The 21,087-nt window shown below is 40.8% G+C and overlaps 1 protein-coding gene across 4 annotated transcripts in view; it reads right to left on the bottom strand.

Annotated features, from left to right (window-relative positions):
* Positions 1–1,976: 1,976 nt before the first annotated feature.
* IL1R1 (interleukin 1 receptor type 1) overlaps positions 1,977–21,087 on the bottom strand; it is a 77,660-nt gene continuing 58,549 nt past the window's right edge. For all 4 annotated transcript variants that reach the window (XM_081155833.1, XM_081155836.1, XM_081155834.1 and 1 more), the window contains exons 4-12: positions 14,748–14,982; positions 14,450–14,639; positions 12,932–13,100; positions 11,550–11,615; positions 9,442–9,556; positions 8,533–8,684; positions 6,537–6,680; positions 5,634–5,801; positions 1,977–5,107 (exon numbers count right to left, since the gene is read on the bottom strand). In XM_081155833.1, the coding sequence (XP_081011959.1) occupies positions 4,686–5,107; positions 5,634–5,801; positions 6,537–6,680; positions 8,533–8,684; positions 9,442–9,556; positions 11,550–11,615; positions 12,932–13,100; positions 14,450–14,639; positions 14,748–14,982 (1,661 nt within the window). In that variant the 3' untranslated portion in view covers positions 1,977–4,685. The remainder of the gene's footprint in view (positions 5,108–5,633; positions 5,802–6,536; positions 6,681–8,532; positions 8,685–9,441; positions 9,557–11,549; positions 11,616–12,931; positions 13,101–14,449; positions 14,640–14,747; positions 14,983–21,087) is intronic.

The raw sequence follows: 21,087 nt of genomic DNA on the forward strand, positions 1-21,087 counted from the left end.
ATGATTATACTTCAGTTAATATTTGGGAAACCCACTACGTCAAAAATACCAAGACAGATTTGACTTGCTAAAATTATATTAAGTAAAAGCTATCATTTTTACAGTTAACACCAAGATTATATGCCCTACTCTCCCTCCACACCCAAAACCCTAGATTTTGAAAAATATACATTTTTGGATAAATGAATTTTTTTGTTTTATCTCTACTGACCAAGAGCTAACATTAAGAAAACATATCTTTTCTGTTCATCAGTTTATTAAGTTCTTTAGATTCCACATATAAGCAAGATCATGTGTTTGTCTTTCTCTGCCTGGCTTATTTCACTCAGCATAATGTTCTCCGGGTCCATCTATGCTGTCCCAAAGGGCACGAGATCCTTCTTCTTTACAGCTGCTTACTAGATTCAGTGACATGGAAGCACAGATCAGACTGGCGAATGTCAGAGGGATGGAGGAGGGCGGGTGGGTGGAGGGGGAGAGAGTAACCAAAGGATTTATATGCACATATGCACAACCCAAGGACTATGGTGGGGAGGGAGACTGGGGAAGGGATGGGGCGGGGTGGAACGGGTCATTGGGGAGAAAAAGGGACATCTGTGATATTTTAAACAAAAATTAAAAATAAAAATGAAAAAAATTTAAAAAAACATCTAGTTTTGAGATTCTACCTTAGTTACTATACAGGGGCTTTGTCACATATAAAGCCTTAAGACACATGAAGTCCTATGTTACAGGTTGGAAAACTGAGGTTCAGAATAGCCAAGTGCTTTGCTCCAGTTCAGAACTGTGACGGTGCCTGAATTTATACTCAGGCCTCTTCCCACCCATTGGCACCAGTTGGAGAAATTATTCCAAAGACGACAACAAAAAAAATAAAAGCTATTCTGAGAAAAAGATGTCTGGCAAAAAGGGGAATAAAAGCCCTCACGACAAAAACAGGACTTTTAAATGGCTGCGAGTACTGATTTTTGTTTGTTAAAAAATACATTCGCTGGTAAAATAACCAAAATACTACAGTGCAGAGCTCTCTGAATTGTCCCAGCGAGAAACTCTGAGAGGTGAGCTTCCTGAAGAGCTGCTTCTCACATTTTCATGTTCTCAGGCTTTTAATTTTTATTGAAAAATCTCTCAGGAATGCGTTAAATCTCTCTGCTTTTATTTAGACCATTAAACATCCTGTAAGCTGGGGGCTGGCCGAGGTCAGTGAAGGTCGGGACGGAGGGGCCCTGGGCGGAGGGGCAGAGCTCGCAGCCTCGGGCCGCACAGCCCGTCGGCCGCTTCTACCTTGCCCGCAGCGTGGGGACTGCTCTGCTCCCTGCGCTGGGGCCCACGGCCTCTCCTGGTTGCATCTCCTCCTACCCATTCTGTCTGCAGACTGCGGTGACTGGAGATAACCAAGTTTCTTCATGGGGTTGCTACTCCGAGCGCCACCGCTTTCCGGGGACTGCAGTGCGCTAGGCCGTTTGTCACCGTTTCATCCTTTTGGCCCTTACGCGAGGCTGTGAATTAGACGTTTCCCACTCTGCCGGCCAGGAAGCCGGGCTGGAGCAGCGTCGGTTCTGACTCCCAGCGGAGCGTGGGCCCCGCGCCGCCTGCTCGCTGGACCCGCCGGGGTGGGTGGAGGCCCCGAGCGCAGCTGGTGCTCTGGGCGCCCGTTCCTCACACCAAGGTTGCCAGCTGTGCTTACCCCTGGGCCCAAGGAGGAAATTAGAAACCTTTGTAAAATGTCGAAGTCTATGCAAATGTCCTTATTTGCTGGACAGGCAGAGGGTTAATAATAATAATAACACATACGTTATAATCCAGTTAGAAGCAAGCAAACGGAGCACGGCTGAGGCCAAACACGGGAGGCAGGGCTCACGGCTCGGCCGCCGGCCTGACCTCCCCGGCAGGTGTCCTCTCCCCACAGCAGCCCCGGGCTCTGCGGGTCAGGCCAGGAGAGGGCGGGCAAAGAAGGCTTCATGAGAACACCCAGGCCAGCTTTTGATAATTTTATTAGAAAACAAGTGCAGTCCACTGATCAGGATACATGCTGTACATGAATTGGTGTTTTTATTATATAAAAATATTTGGTATCTGCTGCAGAATTATACACACAAGTTTGTAAAAAGCTCTTCATCATTAACCATTACATATATAACTTATCAAAAAAGTCCTTTAAAAAATTGGCTCAATACCTTTCCTTTGATTGGAAATGAGAGTCAGAAGAATGAGAAATAGTTTGTGCTGAGCCAGCACCAATGGCCTGCAAGGGGCCCTCAGCGCACCGGTGGCCTGCAAGGGGCCCTCAGCGCCTGCACACTTCCCTCAAATGCTCACGAGGACAAAAACACCATCGAAAATGCAGTTAAACCTAATTAATGGGGAAGTCCTGAAAGGAAGGGCTTAGAAGAGGCTTTTAGGGAAAACAATAAGACAAAGGAAGTTGCCAGGGAACTAGGAGTGTCGCTCCTTCCTCTGGAATCCTCCCCGAGAGTGGGAGCAGCAGTGACACCCCACTTTCCTACCGGAGCCCCCCTCGGCCCAGGCATGTCCCGTGATTCTTGTCCCTAAATCCTGGTGGTTCTCCCACCTCCTCAGTTTCTGGCCAATTCTGCCGCTAACGCTCAGTCTCAGAATTGGCTTTCTTAGAGCTTCACATGCAAATAAATATATTTCACGGGTGACCGACTAAGACTGCCCAGCGTGATGTAAAGCATCTGACCAGACTTTGGGGAGATGACAGGGCCTCCTCCCCCCAGATTCCTGGCTAGTCTCCTGGGCTGCGGATAAAAACGAGGCACTTTCTTTAAAAACAGCGGCTCCAAAACAGCGCCACTGCCCACGGCTGTCAGACTGGACCCAAGAGGAAACGGGTGGGAAGAGGTGGTCTTAAACTCTGTTCTCTCTACTTCTGACAACTTTTGAGGACAAAAGTACCAAATAAAAGTCTGTGTTCACCTATAATATTAAATATTAAAAATACAAAACCCAGGCCTGTCTGTGTTCACAAGACTTCAGGCAACACAAACAAGGCTTTGAGGTTTCCATGTGTTTTTCTCTAATTATCCTGAGGACTACTATCAAGTTTATAAAAATATTTTTCTATATCAGAAAAACCCAACTTGCTCTCATTTTTAATTTACCAAGAGGCATTTACCTTTTGGGGAAGAATATATGAAGGCAGAAATCTGTTCATAAAATCTAACATAATTTTTGTAAATGCCTACTTTAAAAGTTTGGAATTTGGTTCCTTAATTAGACACATGCCTAAAGTCAGCCACCATCCTAGAAAACTGTCATTTCTCCCCACAAAAGGCAGGGTAGGCGCGGAAGGGACATACGTGGACCTGAGATAAAATCTTCAGAGCACTGTCTGGGAAGCCAGCAGGGAGGTGCCAGCCCAGCACTGAGTCATCGCCTCACAGCAGGTCGCTGGCTCTCTACCGAATCAAGGTGGCCACAAACACGAAAGAAGGCAATCTGTGGACATTTGTAAATGAACAACTACACAGACCTACGTCTCACGTGCAGATCACTGGTGGAGGCACTGCGGACGAGAGCCCTGCACCTGTCCCCGGGGGAGCAGGGCTTCGCGCCCAGTGCCAGCCAGCTGCGGGTGCCACCAGCCTTCTGGGACAACAGAGTTGGAGTAAGTGGTGAGTTCTGGTCAGCGTGGGAAAAGCCCAGAAGGCGTTCCGGCCACAGGAGGCAGGCTGGAGGCAGGGACGGAGGGGCCCTGGGCAGGCTCGAAGGCACAGGGGCCGACCTAGGAATTCACGTAGCAGGACAGAGGCGGTGGCTGGCTGGACAGACTGGGGGTCGGGAGCACCAGTGACATGCTAACGGAGGACCTGGGCTTTGGCTCCTGACCCCGGAGAGCCCAGGGAGGGAGGCGCTGCAGCAAGAGCGGGCGAGAGGAGGGCAGTGCTTTACGAAGGACGGTTAATCTCTGGGCCATGTGTGACCCCGTGGAGGGAGGAAGTGACTTGGAAGTTGTCCTTCCAAAGAAGTAATGAGCCCAGTGAAACGCAGAAGGTGGGGGGACAGAATGGCGACTCCGGGGGGACATGTTGAGAGGAGATCGATTCTCTGATACCTTTGCTTTTGAAATTCTCTCTCCAGCAGAAAGCGAAGGTTATTTCAAATCCTTAGGATCCTGGAGAATCCCTTTGCTCATTGAAACGACAGTTTTAAAGGCCTACAGAAGGAAACTCAGTCTTTGGAAACTGCTGCTGGTTGTGGATGAAAAATGCAGGGCAGGTGGTGGCTCTCCGGTGCTTCTGCTTTTCCTGAGCAGCACCAGCCTTCGGACGTCGCTGGCCACTCGAGGGTCCCGGAGTCCCCAGTCTGGGCCCCAGCCTCAGCCTTGGACAGTAAATGACTCCGTACAACTGTCTCTGGATTATTTATATTTTCTGAATGTTCTTTCTTTTCATTTGCTCTCCCAGTGCCTTTCCTGAACAGTTCAAACATTCAGAGGGCATCTGCTGCTTTTTTAAAGGACCCCCAACGCCTCGCTTTGAATTGCCCAGGCCTGCTATTGTCACCACGTCCTGTTCCCTTACCAGCCTGATTCCAGGTGACCTTGGGGATAAGGGACTGTGCAGGTGCACTCTGTGGCTGTGCCAGTCTCGGAGGCCCAGCCCAGCCCGCAGCACCGTAGGACAGGAGTCACCCGAGGGCGTCCTGGCGAGCTGCTCCCGCTACCCGAGGGGCACGGGGATCTCCCTCTGCAGCTTCTCCTTGGAATCCGGCCTGGCGGCCGGGAACAGCGGGTGGGGCTTGGACGAAGCGGGCTGCTGCTGGGCGGGCATGTGGTAGCGGACCTTCTTCCAGAACCTCGTCGACGCCGACTGGGACCTCTCCTCCGTGAAGTCCCCGGACCAGCGGATGGCCCCGTGCTTCCGCTTGATGAACTTGATGGATTCTGGCATCTTCTCCTCATCGGGGATCCTCTCCAGCTCCAGCAGGACGACTTTCATCCCACCCTGAATGAGAGCGTTGTGCATCACCAGCTGCTCTTCAGAAGAACTGCTAAGCCAGCCAAAGCCTGACGCCTCTCGGACCAAAATGATAATCAGTCTTCTGCTTTGCTTTATGTTTTCATTAGTGACCTCAACAACATCTGAGAAACACAAAGTAAAGTGCCTGTTTATAATCATTCTCTCCAGAACCAGAGCCCAGAAGCTCCCTCTCCCACCCCGGCCCCCAACACTCCTTTTTCTTGCCTTGCTCAAGATTAAAGGAGGTTCCCACTTCAGAGACCAGCTCAAAAAGCTGACCCACAAAAGCTGAACATGTCACTTAGGACTCAGCACACTTCCAGTAGAAATGTTAAAATCTGCTGTTAGACCTCTCCTATTTTATTGTATTGGTTGTAAAGCAATTTTCAGACCTAACTAGTCATTAAGTTTTCCAAAATGAAATACAACTTAGTTAATTGTTGTTCTTCAACAAAATATGAGAAAAATATATACTTTGCATTAAATAATGCGAAAATCATCATTAAGCACCACTGAAGAAGGTCTTAAAATTGTCAAATATGTAAGCCTATGCCATTCTTCTAGAAAGATGAAACCCAACTTAACCCAATCAAAGTAATAATTAAATTAGTCTCAAACAAGATTTGCACTTTCCCTGTATGTCCATACCTTCCCCAGGGTAGTCATCCCTTCCATAAATGAACAGCTTATATCCACACTGCTTTTCTAAGACCTCGGGCAAGACTTTAAACACGAAAATAGCTGAGTTAGAGGTGGACCCTTCCCCAAGGGTCTTTGGATATAGTATGTATGCATCATAGGTCTTTCCATCTGAGGCTAAAGGGAAAATGTGATATTTTAGAACCACAAGGAAAAATAAGAGGTTTGCTAAAGTCAATATTGCAAACATGCATTTCTGAATGAATTGTTAATTCTTTTCACACGATGGCATGAATGAAGCTGCGATACCAACCACAGCACGCCTTTGTTAAGTGCTCTACTCTTACAAGTCGCCATTCACCCTGTTTTACTGCCAAGTTGCTCTTACAGTATTTGACGGATGACTCAAGTGCAGAGCTCTTTGCCTCTCTGTGTGGGAGCTACCTCCCAACTCTTACCTTCCTCCCTGAACACCACAGGGCTGCACTCTACCATTCTCCCTTTAGATTCTACGGCAGGACTCAGTTTTCCCAGGGTTTAAACAAAAGAGACAGTGCTTCCCTGATGCATGAATTGAGTACTTTCTTTGATTTGATGGCAAATTTTGGGCGACCTGCATTCTGGCCATCACCAGACAGGTCCTCACCAGAGGCTTCAAATAACTGGACTTATAAACAAACACTCTAAATGCTGTTTATCCCACCGTTACGAACACTAATGCAGTAACTTGGAAAACAATGCTTTTCAGTCTGTTTAGTTACAAAACTATAATTATATATAAGAATAACTACTATTAGTATATATGTCACATTTCATTCTAAAATTTAAGTAAAAACCCTCTTACTTATCTTCTATATCTCTTAACTATCCCCTCTTCGACAAGAAAGTACTACATAGAATACAAAATTGTACCTTTTTTCGGGAGAAAATCATAGCAAGAATCCCTGTACCAAAGTACTATGTCAACCTTGAAGACTTTATAGATGAGAACAGAGCCCGTAATGACTACTGTTAACATGACAAATATACCAATCATGTGCTTCTGGAAATTGGGGACTGTAGCAGAAAAGAGAGGGAAAATTTATTAGAACCAAAAGAATTAAAAATTTGTGCATAACAAATTAAACATCATCATCCCAGAGAAACCATATTTAGGACTGGCCTGCAGTCCCAAACCTCAGAGAGTATTAACCCTTCATTATCAATAATGGATAGTAATGTACAAAGCCATCTAGAATGGATACTATGTAAAAAAAAAAACTACAGTGCACTGTACTAAGTTTCCACCAAAGTAGTATAATATACAATCTCTCAGAAAAATAACAAAGACCATAGGCTAGAGCACTCCATAGTATAATCAGTCAAAGTCACTCAAAAGCCAGCAGAAGTTCCTAGAGGTGGAAGAGTAGGGTGGGAAAAGGTGAAGGCTAGGGAAAGAAAAAAGGGGCTACGGATGCCACACAGAATGTTTCACACTTCCACGTTCTCCAGGCTTCACTGGCTAATCATTCATCCAATGGCCGATTACAGAGGGAGCAGGGGAGGAAGGTGAAGGGGAGGTAAGGAGAAGGGGTAGAAAAGAAGATGGGAGAAAAAGGGGACTTGAAAATGTCAGGGGACACGTAGGCATCAAGAAAAGAGAATCTAAAGGCTCTCTTATTTTATGTTTGCAATTTAGGTCTTTGATCCATCTGCAATTGATTTGGGTATGATGTAGAAATCAAGATATATCATTTTCCAGACCAATAGCCAATTGGCTCAATGGACTGTTTATGCTTACAGTCTTCACAACTGTAGCTCCATAAAGATCATAGTATCTATAGTATAAATCTTCCAGACTTGTCATTTTTATTCAAGGCCATCTTGACTATTCTTGGCTCTTTATATTTCCATATGACTTTTACAATAAGCCTGCCCACAACAACACCCCCCCCCCCACACACACACACCCATACTTGCACAAACAGTGCTGAGATTCTGAGTGGAATGGTTTTGAATCTATATGTTCACTTGGGGACAACTAACATCTTTATGGTATTGATTCTTTCAATCCATGAACATTGTATATCCATCTATTGAGGTCTTCTCCAGTTTACCTCAATAATGTCTGTTTGTTTTAGTTTGTATTACAGAGGTCTTGAACAGCTCTTGCTAGATTATTTCTATGTCTTTGATAATTTTTGATGCTACTGTAAATGTTATCTTTTAATTTCTACTGCTTTGTTGTTGGTATTTATAGACATACATAGAAATACTACATATATATGTGTAATATAGACTAGTTATCTTGCTAAATTCATTTATTAATTCTAATAGTTCGTCCATTTAGATTCTTTCATGTACACATTCATAAATACCCTATTTTAATTTAATTACAGATAATCTTAAAGTATTTCACAAATACTCCCAATACTGTGTCCTAAGATTATACAACTTATGAAAATCAATAACTTCTGGTCTTCTCTCGGGAAAGTGGATATTTAGACTTCCCTGAGAATCCATCATTCACCTAAAAATATTCATTAGGTATGTACCATGACCAGACTTAAATAGCTACTAGTTCTGGAAGTAGAATAATTAGTAAGATGAATGGTCTGCAGCACCACAAAATTTACAGTCAAGTAAAGACAACTAAGTATGATAAATATACTGTAGCAGGGATATACAGTGCTATGGAAGCACATAACAGAGGCCTTGACCTCATCTGCTTTGGCAGAGAGCAGGACAGAAAAGCTCCCTGGCAGAGGAAATAGTTCAGCCAAGAAGTGAAAAAGGAAGGACGTTATCCAGGCTGACAGGAATCCAAGAGCATTCTGGGCAGGGGAAACAGCATTGCAAACCTCAAGGTCACAGAATCTTACCACGGTAAAACAAAATTACATTTCCAATAAACAGTTTTGTTGTGTACCTGGGTGTATTAATTGGATATATGCTGCACTTATACCATATGTATTCTTGGCTACACAGGTAAATGGATATAGATAAAATTTACTTTTCACTTCTGAAATATTAAGCATCATGATGATTGTATTCCTTTTTTTGGAGGAAGGATTTTCCACTCTGTTCAAAAGAGAGAGAAAGAGCAAATAAAGTTGTTTTAAGTGAACTGTATTAACAGCAAATAAGATACATCTGCATGGTTTATCTCTTTCTTTGTTGCGTAAACTGCAGCAGAGATACTCACCAACCCTACAGGCCCAATAACCAGACTGCTAGCAACACTGATCTGAGATGTTATAGAACTAAGTCCACTATCAGTAAAAGACTCAGTAGTAGAGAAATGGAATAACAGTGACCAGCTTCCAAGAAGAAAAACATGACATATGCATTCTGGTCTCCATGGGGCACAGAGGAGATGTGGAACAAGAGTAGAGTAGGCAGGTGACAACGGGTTTGAAGGTAATGCATGAAATCAGGAGTTTATCCCTAGAGAGGTTTCAGGAAGCCACCGGGGACGTCAGCAGTGGAGGGCATGATTCTTGACCCCATTTTATGTGTCCTTTGTAGACTACTTAAAAAATGGAATAACATGAAGATTGCTTCATTGGAATGTTGCAACATAGACAACTGATTTAACAGAAAGCCTTCCAAGTGGTCCTGAATTTGCACCACAATGACATGTATTTGTATCTTAAATGTACAAGATGTTATAAATCCTGTTTAGCTTAGCAAAACTCAATATGGGCAGCAAAGGGTTAAGAACCTATCACCTGCCAAGTACCTTCTGCTATTAGGTTAAACCATCAAGGCTGTATAAAGTATAACATGCAATTTAACACCAAAACTTCTCTACTGCATAGCCACTCTCAGCACTTACAGTCTATAGTCTTCCACCAGCACGGGGTCATCATCAATCATGGACTTGTTCCACTTCCAGTAGACATAGTCGGTGAGCTGGCCAGTGACATTGCATATCAACTGCAGCTGGGATCCTGCAAAACAATATATTTTTAATCATAACACTAATTTTTCTGTGATCTATTTATATTAACAAATGGCTATTAAATAAAAATTTTAAATTATAGGAAGCACAAAGAAAAAGAAAAATCACCCTTAAACCTACCACCCAGAGATAACCACGATCAATAACATTCCTTACCTTCTCTGTGTACTTATACAATTTAAAACGAGGCGTTATTATTGACTGTCTGTAATTATTACTGTGTTGGGAATGCTGGCTCACGCGGTTAGCCTTTCAAAACAGGCTCTTTCACGGCCGGGCAGTCTTCCACAATACAGGTATAATATGACTAATTATCTTCCTACTGCTAAACACGACTTGTTCCTGATTTTTCATTACTATGGTCACTATTTCAATGCACATTCCTGTACATCAACACTGTACATTCCCTGAAGTACTACTTTGAATAAAAATCCCGAAGTAGAATTCAGTTAAAGGAGATACAGCTGAAAAGCCAAGCCCTCTCCCGAACGGGACTGCGGCCCCGCACCGCCCGCAGGGCACAGTGCCTGCCCGCCCCGCGCCCCGCGCCAGTCAGCGCCAGCTCAGAGAGGGAGAAAATCCTGCTCACGATTTCACCTGCATTTCTTCAATTAATGGCAAATTAACATATTTTTATAAGCTTAGTGTTCATCTGCCTTTAAGGGCGGCTTTTCATCCCTACTGTCCGTTATTAAGGCGTTGTCGTATAACTCACTGACGTGCAGGGGTTCTTTATATCACACATGAAAACCAGTCCAAAAACCCTTCAGTGTTACTTGCTTTTATTTCATTTTTGTTTATGGAAATTCTTTGGTCCAGATGTTTTTTATTTTTTGTTTGGTCATATTTTTTTCTAAAATCCCCCACTATGACCACATCAGGAAAATATCCACGTACATTTTATTGCGGGCATATGATACTTTCATTGTTTTATTGGTTAAAGGGCCCAAGAATCTCTTAGCTGCTGCAGCAGTTCGTGGCCCCTCAAAGTGCAGCAGTCGACAGATACACAGGGTGCCTGTGGTATCAAGTTCTGAGAAAGGGTCGAGGGCCGGGGGCAAAATCCCTTTCTAGGCTCTAAAGGGGAAACAAAGGCTGGGAAATACTGCTGTTGATTCTGTTGGCCCGCACGCAGTTCTGAGCTTCCCATCACTGTCAGTTTATACCTAAGAACGTCTTCACCCACCGTCCACCATGAATAACAAAGTAACAGAAGCCACGGTCACAAGGTCTTGTCTCCTAATCCCTGCCCACCGCTCGCTGTCCCCACGCGGCTGCTATTACAGAAAAGAACTCCGTGTGCCCACTTGATTCTCGATCCTCTGGCACAAAAATCTGTTTTATGTGTAGACCAGTGGTTTCTAACGGGACTGTCAGTGATGGTGAAAATGGCCTGTATCTGTGTCAATACTGCAGTCACTGGTCACCCCTGGCTAACGCCCTTGACTGAGAAACTAGTTTTCAATTGAACTAAACTAATTTACTAATTTAAACGCACATGTACATAACTACCTGTGGCTGGAGGCTACTGCACTGTCCAGTGTTGCTTATAAGGTTTCTTTATTCTTGAAATAAAAAATTATTAACTAACTTGAAAAAGTATTTTTCTAAGTGACCATCCTTTTTACCTACAGTCTCACTCTTCTGCCTAAAAGCTTAAATGCCGTCATCCGAAATTCACCGTGTGCCAAAAAAGTTACATTTCTCATTCCTAGGTCTATTGAAATTGGCCTTTGGCTGGTGTTTTCGTGGGTGATAAGTTTCCACAGGAAAGCAAGGATGGCCAAATCAGACATGGTTAGATTTGCACCATCAGAGGCAAGAAATCCAAACAAACATTTAAGACACAATCTTTACCACTTTCTCTCTAATTACAGACATATCCCGTAAACAGCTCAGGTCGTGTGTTGTAAAGGTAAAATTTATCTGAGTCTTGAATTCAGAGTAATTATTTCAGCATATCCTGATTGGGGGGTACTTACCCACCACCACTTCCATCGTCTCATTCACAGGACTCACGATCACGGGCCTCGTGGGCCTATTCTCCTCTGAAAGAAAAGCATCCACAGGCTCTCAGACTCGTACAGATCAGAACCCCAAGTGATAACAACATTTACCTCAATATACCAAAATATACTACACAGCATGTAGCCAGATATTCCCTCAACGCCTGAAGCACTTACGGCAGGAGACAGAGGCAACAAGCGAGGGAAGGAAGCCGACACGAAGGCCAGCAAGGCAGCGAATCCCGCTCCAGAGCCTGCGCCCTCTGAGCCCACGGACCTCGGTGCCACACAAAACCACACGCGACACAAGGCCTGGGCTCCGGACCGTGACTCTCCTAAGTCAGATCAGGGAAAGCAGCAGAAAGGTGCTTCCCTGGCGAAGCATCATTCCCCGGAGACCTTCAGTGCCGGACCTGCTTATACTCAGAACCTTCAATAGTGACCCAACAGGAGAATTTCAAGCAATTTGGCATAATTTATTAAAACAGGCACAAAGTATTAAGGATCTCCAGAAATTTGTCTGACTTTTATTTACAAAAAGATTGGCTTCAAGGGGTACCTGTGGCCAACCATGAGAAATGATAAACTTGAATGTCAAGAAGTCAAAAAAAAAATAAAAAAGCAAGTTCCATCCATGCAAGATACTGTCTCTTTTGTTTGCTAATCCAGCATATGCCTGGAACAGCTCCTGGCACATAGTAGATGCTCAATAAATAGTTTTGAACCTGCCTTTAGAAGGAAATAAAAAATGACCTCACCCTTGATTAAGTACATTATGTCTACACAAGGGAATAGAAACGGAGATGAAGATACGTCTGCTGGTCTGGTTGCTATGCCTGTTGTCCCAGCATAATTATTAATAGAGACCCCTTTAACTTTCAAACTTCTGGTTAGCCTAACTCTTTGCATATTACTGAAAGCTTACAAAATCTGATATTTACAGAAAGACTGAGCATTCTTCCCATCCCCAAGTAATTTGTAAGAACGCATTTTGTTGTAAAATAGTGTCTAATATGAAACAAGGCTAACAGAATTGAGAGCCTCAGGAAATTAACAAGAATAATCATCATATGCTATTTACAGAGCTCTCTGGAAGAGCCATGTTTAGCCATCGCAAGGAAGGAGCCTCCTGGTTCGGGGGAAATGCGCCAGCTCGCGTTGTCTGTAATGAGCATGGCGTCTGGAGCAGGAGCGAGAGCCATTTACATAGCATTTAGCGACAAAAGCTACCGTGTGGCTTTTGGCAAGCCACCCAGCTGCTCAGGGCTTTATCCCTCCGTGGACACTGAGGGCGACATTAGAATCCTGACCTCTGGGCCCTCCCGGCCCTGAAGTCCGGGACTGAAGCTGCGACTCACCTAGAGTTAAAAGCCCTACAGCCCGGGTGATGCGATACTGCTCTCCCAGGAGTGTGTAGGACGTGTGGCAAGTATAGTTCCCTTTATGTGCTTCAGTCACATTCACGATGATGAGCTTGTTTGATTCTCCAATAAAGTTTATGTTGTCAAGAAGTAGAGGTTTGCAATCCTAGACAAGAGCGACAGGAAGGAAGTATTGAAAACCAATTAATAATTTTCTCCAGGCTGCCAGGAAAAAAATTCCATTTTTTTTCATATCAGCAAATATTTTATACATATATAATATGTATATTATATCTTTAAAATATATTAATATATACATATGTATAAATATAAACATATATGAAAAGAAAGGTTCCTTGCATACAAGTTTTAATATTGTAACTTTTATGGCAAAAGTCATAATCATACTCCTAAGATATTAAATTCTTAAGCCTATGAGCTTTGTACTTTGAAGGCAACTTTATTTGGTGATTTAAAAACACACACATTTGAGGTAAGAATGCTCACACTCTCGTTTGTAATGCTGTACTTCCTTTCACAGATATTGATTCTGTGTTTCTAACCCTCCACAGCATGACTCCCCAAGGAAGCTCCAACGAACCAGGTAGATCAAAGGCACCCAAACCTGATGTGTCCCATGGAGTGCTGGACAGTTATAGAAACGACCGCCCGGGCCGGTGCGGCTCAGCTGGTTCGAGCGTCACCCTGTGCACCAAAAGGTGACAGGTTTGATTTGCAGTCAGAGCACAGAGCCAGGTTGCAGGCTCAATTCCCCATTGGGGTGCGTACCAGAGGCAACCGAGCGATGCTTCTTTCTCATATCAACGTTTTTCTCTCTCTTTCCCTCTCCTTTTCTCCCTCTAAAATCAATAAAAACATATCCTTAGGTGAGGATTTTAAAAAAAGAAACTGTTAAGCTATTTAAGGACCACTTGATATTTTTAATAAAACACACAAGAATATATTTTGTGCCCTGGCCTGTGTGGTTCAGTGGTTAGAGCATCTGCGCACACACCGAAGGGTTGTGGGTTCGATTTCCAGTCAAGGGCAAATACCTAGGTTGCAGCCCCAGTTGGGGCAAATGGAGGAGGCAACTGATCAAAGTGTCTCTCTCACATCGATGTTTCTCTCTCCCCCGCTTCCACTCTCTCTCTTAAAAAAAAAAAAAATGGAAAAAATATCCTCATGTGAGAACTAACAAAACCAAAAAAAATACATTTTGTAATAAATAGTTATCTCTAAAAAATCCTAAATTTATACTCAGTCTTATCTTTAAACTTTTTTTATTCATACTATACTCTTCTCCAACTGTATCTTCTTAAGTAAGCTTTTGGTTAAGCTGTAAATTAAATATATGTAGTCTTACAACTTTAAAAAAAATTTCCTATTAAGTTTCACCACTCAAAACCAAACAATAGGCCAAATGAAAAAGTACTTTGCAGATTCAACATATTATCTATGACAGAAAGCTATTTTACAACGCTGGAAAGCAAAATACCATATTTAATATATTACCTTATACCACTGTACTTTGGGCAACTTATTGTTTTCATCTTTAAAATAATCCAAATAAGGACACACAAGTTGTCCATCTCCTGCAATAGGTAGTTTCTGGGTAAATATAGCTTGTGCACTGTAACACAAGTTAGGTTCATGTTGTACAAACTTTGCAGTTATTTTAATCTTGAGGCAGTAAGTTGAATTTCTAAAATAAATCAAAATAGGTGAATTAAGCACTATTAAAGGATTTTTCTGTCTTTAACTATTGTAGGTACACAGAACATGTTTGTTAACACGTTAATTCCTTCCTTACCGTACTGCACAATAGTAATGTCCTGAATCCTCGACCTTAGCTGGAACAAACCAAAGTTTATCTTTGTGCTGATGAATCCTGGAGTCTCTTTCTGTAGATATGGATGTCTTGCTGTCATTTTTATACCAATTTATAGTGCCTTTGTTTTCATTTGGGTTAAGAGGACATGAACGAACATCAATTTCATATGCAGAAGAAACTAAAATTATTCGTTCTTCACGTTCCTCACATTTACCTTTAAAAGGGAAGAAGGAAAAGCAAATTCTGTGAGAAATCTGTCAATGTTTCTTAATGTAATATCTACATAATAACATATCAACTATTCAAAACGTCAATTCATATTAAATACGAGAGTTTTAACAGCCTTACGATTAACAGCATTATTTGGGAAGTCTGAAAGATTTACATTCAAATTCAGCTGTGTTACTTACTACCTGAGACCCCTGAGCAAGTTATTGAACCTCTCATCCCTTCTGAATTCATCTAAAATCTGGTGGAGATGTAGCAGGTGAGATGGAGTATCAGGGACTGGATATACCCTCCCACCTGAACAGCTAAAAAATAGACAAAGTACATGAAACAATAATGTTCAAGACTTTGAACATCAGGGAACAAAAAATAAAAATATCAGAAAGGTAGGAATCAAAGGAGGTGAACCCTATGATTTTCCCAAATTACTGTGTAGAGAGATTCGAGGCCATGACATTTCAAGGAGGAAACATAGGCAAAGTCCAATGTTCTCTGAGTTGATGAAATGGAGCTGGGAATCCAGGTAAACCAAAAGTTTGCAGGGCAGAGTACCAGAGAGATTAGCACTGCACATGAGGGAGAGGGAAAGGGAGAGGAGAAGGGGGGGAGGGGGGAGGAAGAGGAGGGGAGGAAGAAGGAGCAAGCACTTTGTTGACCTACAGAGAGTCTCTCTCAAGTTTTCAGCTGAGTATTTATTAATGTAAGTATGTAAGAAAAACTACCCAAGGCCAGAGTGAGAATTGCCAAAAGGATTAGAGTAAATAATACCTGGAGCACACACAATTCTGGAAATAGTTGCTGTTAACAGCTGGAATGGAAAAACCTCATTAATCATGGGGAACTGGGTAGAATGCCCAGAAGGGTTTTGACTCAATAGATGGGGCAAATAAGCCTACAATAAAACTTCTTCTGATCATGACTAATAAAGTTTAAAAGCAAGATCTGAAATGATGAATTATTTTCAAGTGATAAACCTGTGACAGAACTCAAGAACATTTTTAGTAATACAAAAATATCCAGCACCCAACATGGTAAAAATAACAATGTCTAACATCTAAACAAAAATTACTAGGCATGCAAAGAACCATGATAATATAACCAATAATGAGGAGAAAATAATTAATACAGAAATAACAGAGAGAGAATTATTAGATAAAAAAAGTAAAAGTTAAAAGTTATTATTATTGTGTCCTACTTGTTCAAGATACTAGATCAAACATGTTGAGAAGAGACATGAGAGCTTTTTTAAAAAATTTCTAGAGAGGGAAACTGCAATGTTAAGAAAAACAATGGATGTGATTAATGGCAGCTTTGACATTGCAGAAGAAATGATTAGTGAATTTTAAGACATAACACTAGAAACTATTTACAATTAAACACAGAGAAAAAAATAAAAGAACAAAAGTAACAGGCATTGGTTAACTGCAGGACAACTTCAATATATGTTATAGGAATCCTTGGAGAAGAGGAAAGGTCAGTGAAACAGAAAAAGTATTTGAAGGCATATAGATTGAAGTTCTTCAAGATTTAATGAAAAAGAGGAATTCACAGACCCCAAAATCACAATGAACCCCAAGCAAAAGAAACATGAAGAAAACTCCACCAAACACAGAAAAAAAGGATGTAGACTTCTTGCTGGAAACAATGCAAGCCGGAAGAAAGTGGAAGAAAGGTAAATACTGAAAGAAAAAAATCAACCTAGAATTCTATGTTCAGTGAAAGTATCTTTCAAACATAAAGGCAAAATAAAACTTTTTTTCATATTTATATAAGCTATAAAAATTCATCATCAGTAGACCTACACTGTCAGAAAAATATAAGAAGTCCTTCAGAAATAAGGAAAATAATATCGGATGAAAAATGAACCTACACAAAGGAATAAATATACCAGAAATGTTTATTACATGGGTAATTATAAAATAATGTTTCTTATTATGTAGATCTCTTAAAACAACTGTATGCTTAAAGTAAAAATAGTGTACTGTGAGATTTATAACATATAAAGTAGTAAAATGTATGGGAACAACAGGGCTAAGTTCTAGAATGTTTTAAGTTTTTTATACTACATATGAAATAGTATTGCTTAAAGATAAACAGTGATAAATAAAATATGGGTATGAGAAGCCGCAGAGCACTTATTTTTTTAAATTGATTCAGAGAGAGGAAGGGAGAGAGAAAGAGAGAGAGAGGCATCGATGTGAAACATTGATTGGTTGCTTCCCACGCCCCAACCAGGGATCAGAACCTGCAACCTGGGCATGCTCCCTGACCAGGAATCAATCCACCACCTTCTCGTGCGCGGGGCAATGCTCAGACCCACTAAGCCTCAGGGGCCAGGGCCCCAAGAGCACGTATGTAAAACAAAAACAAAAACACCTACTAGGTGTGAGCCAACACAGGAGATAAAATGAATCATGAAACTCCTCAATCAATCCAAAAGGCACCAAAAAAAAGGAAAAAATAACAAAGAATTGATGGGACAAATAGAAACTAAAATAGTAAGATCCTGAAATTAAATCCAAACCTACTAATAATCATACTTAAAACTTGTAATGGTCTAAAAACCCCAACCGAAAGGCAGAGAGAGTCAGATTAGATCAAGTCAGAAGGCTGTAACTGTGTGCTACCTCACACACACACGCACACACGCACATGCGCGCACACGCTTTAAATATAAAGATACAAATACGTCAAAAGTAAAAAAAAAGAGGGGGGACTATACCATGTTAACCATGTTACCAGGGTTAATCAAAAGAAAGTTTAAATGGTTATTATATTGTTAACAACCAAAGTTGATTTTATTATGATAAGGAAGTCATTCACCAAGAAGGACACAGTAATCCTAGACCATAGGAGAGCTAGAAAACCCACAGGGATAGTCAGAGGTTCCCATATCCTACTCACAGTAACCGACAGAACAAGTAGCACAATTAGATAAATATCAGTAATGATACAGGAAATCAGAACAACAAATTTGGCATAATTGATATTTATAGAAAATTCTACCCAACAATTGCAGAATATACATTTTTTAAATAAACACAACAAACTTACCAAGATATACAACATTCTTGCTTATAACCCAGTAATTGATACATTTAAAAGGATTCAAATTAGACAAAGTATGTTCTCTGGTGGCAATGGGATTCAATTGGAAATCAATAACAGAAAGCTATCCAGGAATTCCCAATATGTTTGAGAAAATGTTTCAAATGAATATAAAATACACTGTTAGCTGGGAAGCCATACTGTTCTAATTTATCAGCTCTATAAAGTATGTTCAGATTTGAACGTAACTTCCACAGTGTGCAGAAGGCAATCATAAAACGTATTATTCATAAAAAATAAACTAAAACTAAAACACACACTTCTAAATAACCCATGAGTCAAAGAAGAAATAAAAAGAGAGATTAAAAAGAATTTTTAAAAATTTCTTATTAATCCTCACATGAGGATATTTTTCCATTGCTTTTCAGAGAAAGTGGAAGAGAGAGAAACATCGATATGAGAGAGACACATGGATTGGTTGCCTCCCGTATGCACAGGCCCTGACCAGGGCTGGGGATCGAGCCTGCAGCCAAGAAACGTGCGCTTGGCTGGAATCGAACAAGGGACCCTTCAGTTCTTGGGCTGATGCTCTAACCACTGAGTCAAACCACGTAGAGCTTAGAAAGTCTAAGTACATTTTGACTGAATGTAAGGAAAACACAGCATGTCAAAACTGATGGTATGGCCTGGGGAGGAGGGGCGGGAGTGGGGTGGAGGGGGTCAGTGGGGAGAAAAAGGGGGGCATCTATAATACTTTCAACAATAAAGATAAATTTAAAAAGTAAACTGATAGTATGCAATGAAAACAGTGCATAGAGGAAAACTGACAGCACTAAATGCCTATATAAGAAAAAAGATATCAAACTGATTACTTCAGTTTCCACTTAATAAATGAGAAAAAAATTGCACCCAAAGTAAGCAGAAGATAAAAAATAATATAAATCCAAGAGATAATCAATGAGCCCTGGCCAGCGTGGCTCAGTGGTTGGAGCGCCCACCCACACACTGAAGGGTCACAGGTCCGATTCTCAGTCAAGGGCATGTACCTGGGTTGCAGGTTCACTCCTGGCCCAGGTTGGGGCACGGGGGGAGGCAACTAGTCATTGTGTCTCTCTGAAATCAATGTCTCTCTCTCCCCGCCCAACTCCCTCCCTCACACTCTCTCTAAAAAAAAAAAAAAAAAAAAATCAATGGAGAGAATATCCTCAGGTGAGGATTAACACACAAAAAATCAGTGAAGTGGAAAACAGAAAAATAAGAGAGAAAAATTAAAGATATCAAAAGCTAGCTCTTTGGGAAAATCAATATGATTGATAAAATCTCCAGCCAGACTGATTAGGAAAAAAAGAAAGGTGACATCTCTCAAAGAAGTAATAAGGAAATACTAAGAACAAATTTATGCCAATAAATTCAACAACTTATGTGAAACAAGCAAATTCCTTAAAAGGCATAGACTGTAAGAGCTCCCTCAAAAAGAAATAACCTAAATATAACCTTACAGATATTAAAGAAATAACCTTACAGATATTAAAGGAAATAAATTTGCAGCTAAAACCTTCCAACAAAGAAAATGTGGGGCCTAGAGAGCGTCACTGATATATTTATGGAAGAAACAACACCAATTTTACGCAAACTCTTGCAGAAAACGGAAGAGTCAGTAACATGTCCCAATTCACTCTATGAGGTCAACGTTACTCTAATACTAAAACCAAAGACATTACAAGAAAAAAAAACAACAACCATAAGCCCATCTTCATCATGAACATAGATGCAAACTTTCTTTAAAACAGTTTAGCAAACTGAATCCGACATTATATCAAAAATGGATAGTACACTATGATGTATATAACATCCTAGAAATGCAAAGTTGTATTCACATTAAAAAAACAATCAATGAAATTCCATATACTAACAGAGTTTAAAAGAAAAACTATATAATCATCTCAAAAGATACAGAAAAGGCAACTGACAAAATCCAACATCCATTCCTAATAAAATCTCTCAGCAAACTAGGAATAGAGATGAACTTCCTGAATCTAATAAACGACAGCTATGAAATACCTATAGCTCCATATATTGTAAAATTAGGAGTAAGGTTAGGATGTCCACTCTAATCACTTCTCTTCAACATTATACTGGAAGATCTAATTAGTACATTAAGTCAAGGAAAAAAATAAATGGCATCTAGATTGAAGGAGACAGTAAAATGGCTTTTTTTTGCAGACAACACAATCATCTATGGGCAATATACTATGAAATCTACAAGAGACCTAGAAGGATCAGTAAATTATAATTGTAATGTAAGATGAATATGCAAGATTGAATGGGTTTGCATATACTAGCTAAAAACAATTAAAAACTGAATTTTAAAAAATATCTGTTATAATGGCTTTAAAAGATATGAATAGGATATTATGGATAAATTTGACAAAAGATGCATCAAACCTATCCAATGAAAATTATAAAATAGTGCTTAAATAAATTAAACAAGATCTAAATAAATGAAGAAACACATATTCTGTTCATGGATCAGAACACTCAATATCATTGAGATGCTAGTTTTCCCCAAACTAGATTACATTCAACTCAAACCCCATCAAAATCTGAGCAGGACTTTTTGTACAAATTAATAATCTGATTGTAAAATTGATATATAATTAGTCAAAACAACTTTGATTTTTAAAAGAACAAAGCTGAAAGACACTGCCTTATTTCGACATTTATTATAAAGCCACATGAATTAAGACAGTGTAGTGTTGGCATAAAGATAAATAGGTCACTGAACAGAATAGAGGTCCCAGAAATAAGTTGCACAAACATATTCAACTGATATTTTACAAAGGCACAAAGGAAACTGAGTGGAGAAAAGATAGCCTTTTCAATAAACTGGATATCCCCATGTAAACAAACAAAACAAACTTCTGAGCTTTTGAGGCAGAATTTCCAGAATGGCAGAGCGAGGGTTTCCATAAATTTACTCCTCCATTAAAAAAACAAAAAGACTAGAAAATTTTCAAAATCAAAGGGTTGCAACAATCAGAAC

The sequence above is a fragment of the Miniopterus schreibersii genome, assembly GCF_964146895.1.
Source record: "Miniopterus schreibersii genome assembly, chromosome: 13".
In the NCBI taxonomy this organism is placed as follows: Eukaryota; Metazoa; Chordata; class Mammalia; order Chiroptera; family Miniopteridae; genus Miniopterus; species Miniopterus schreibersii.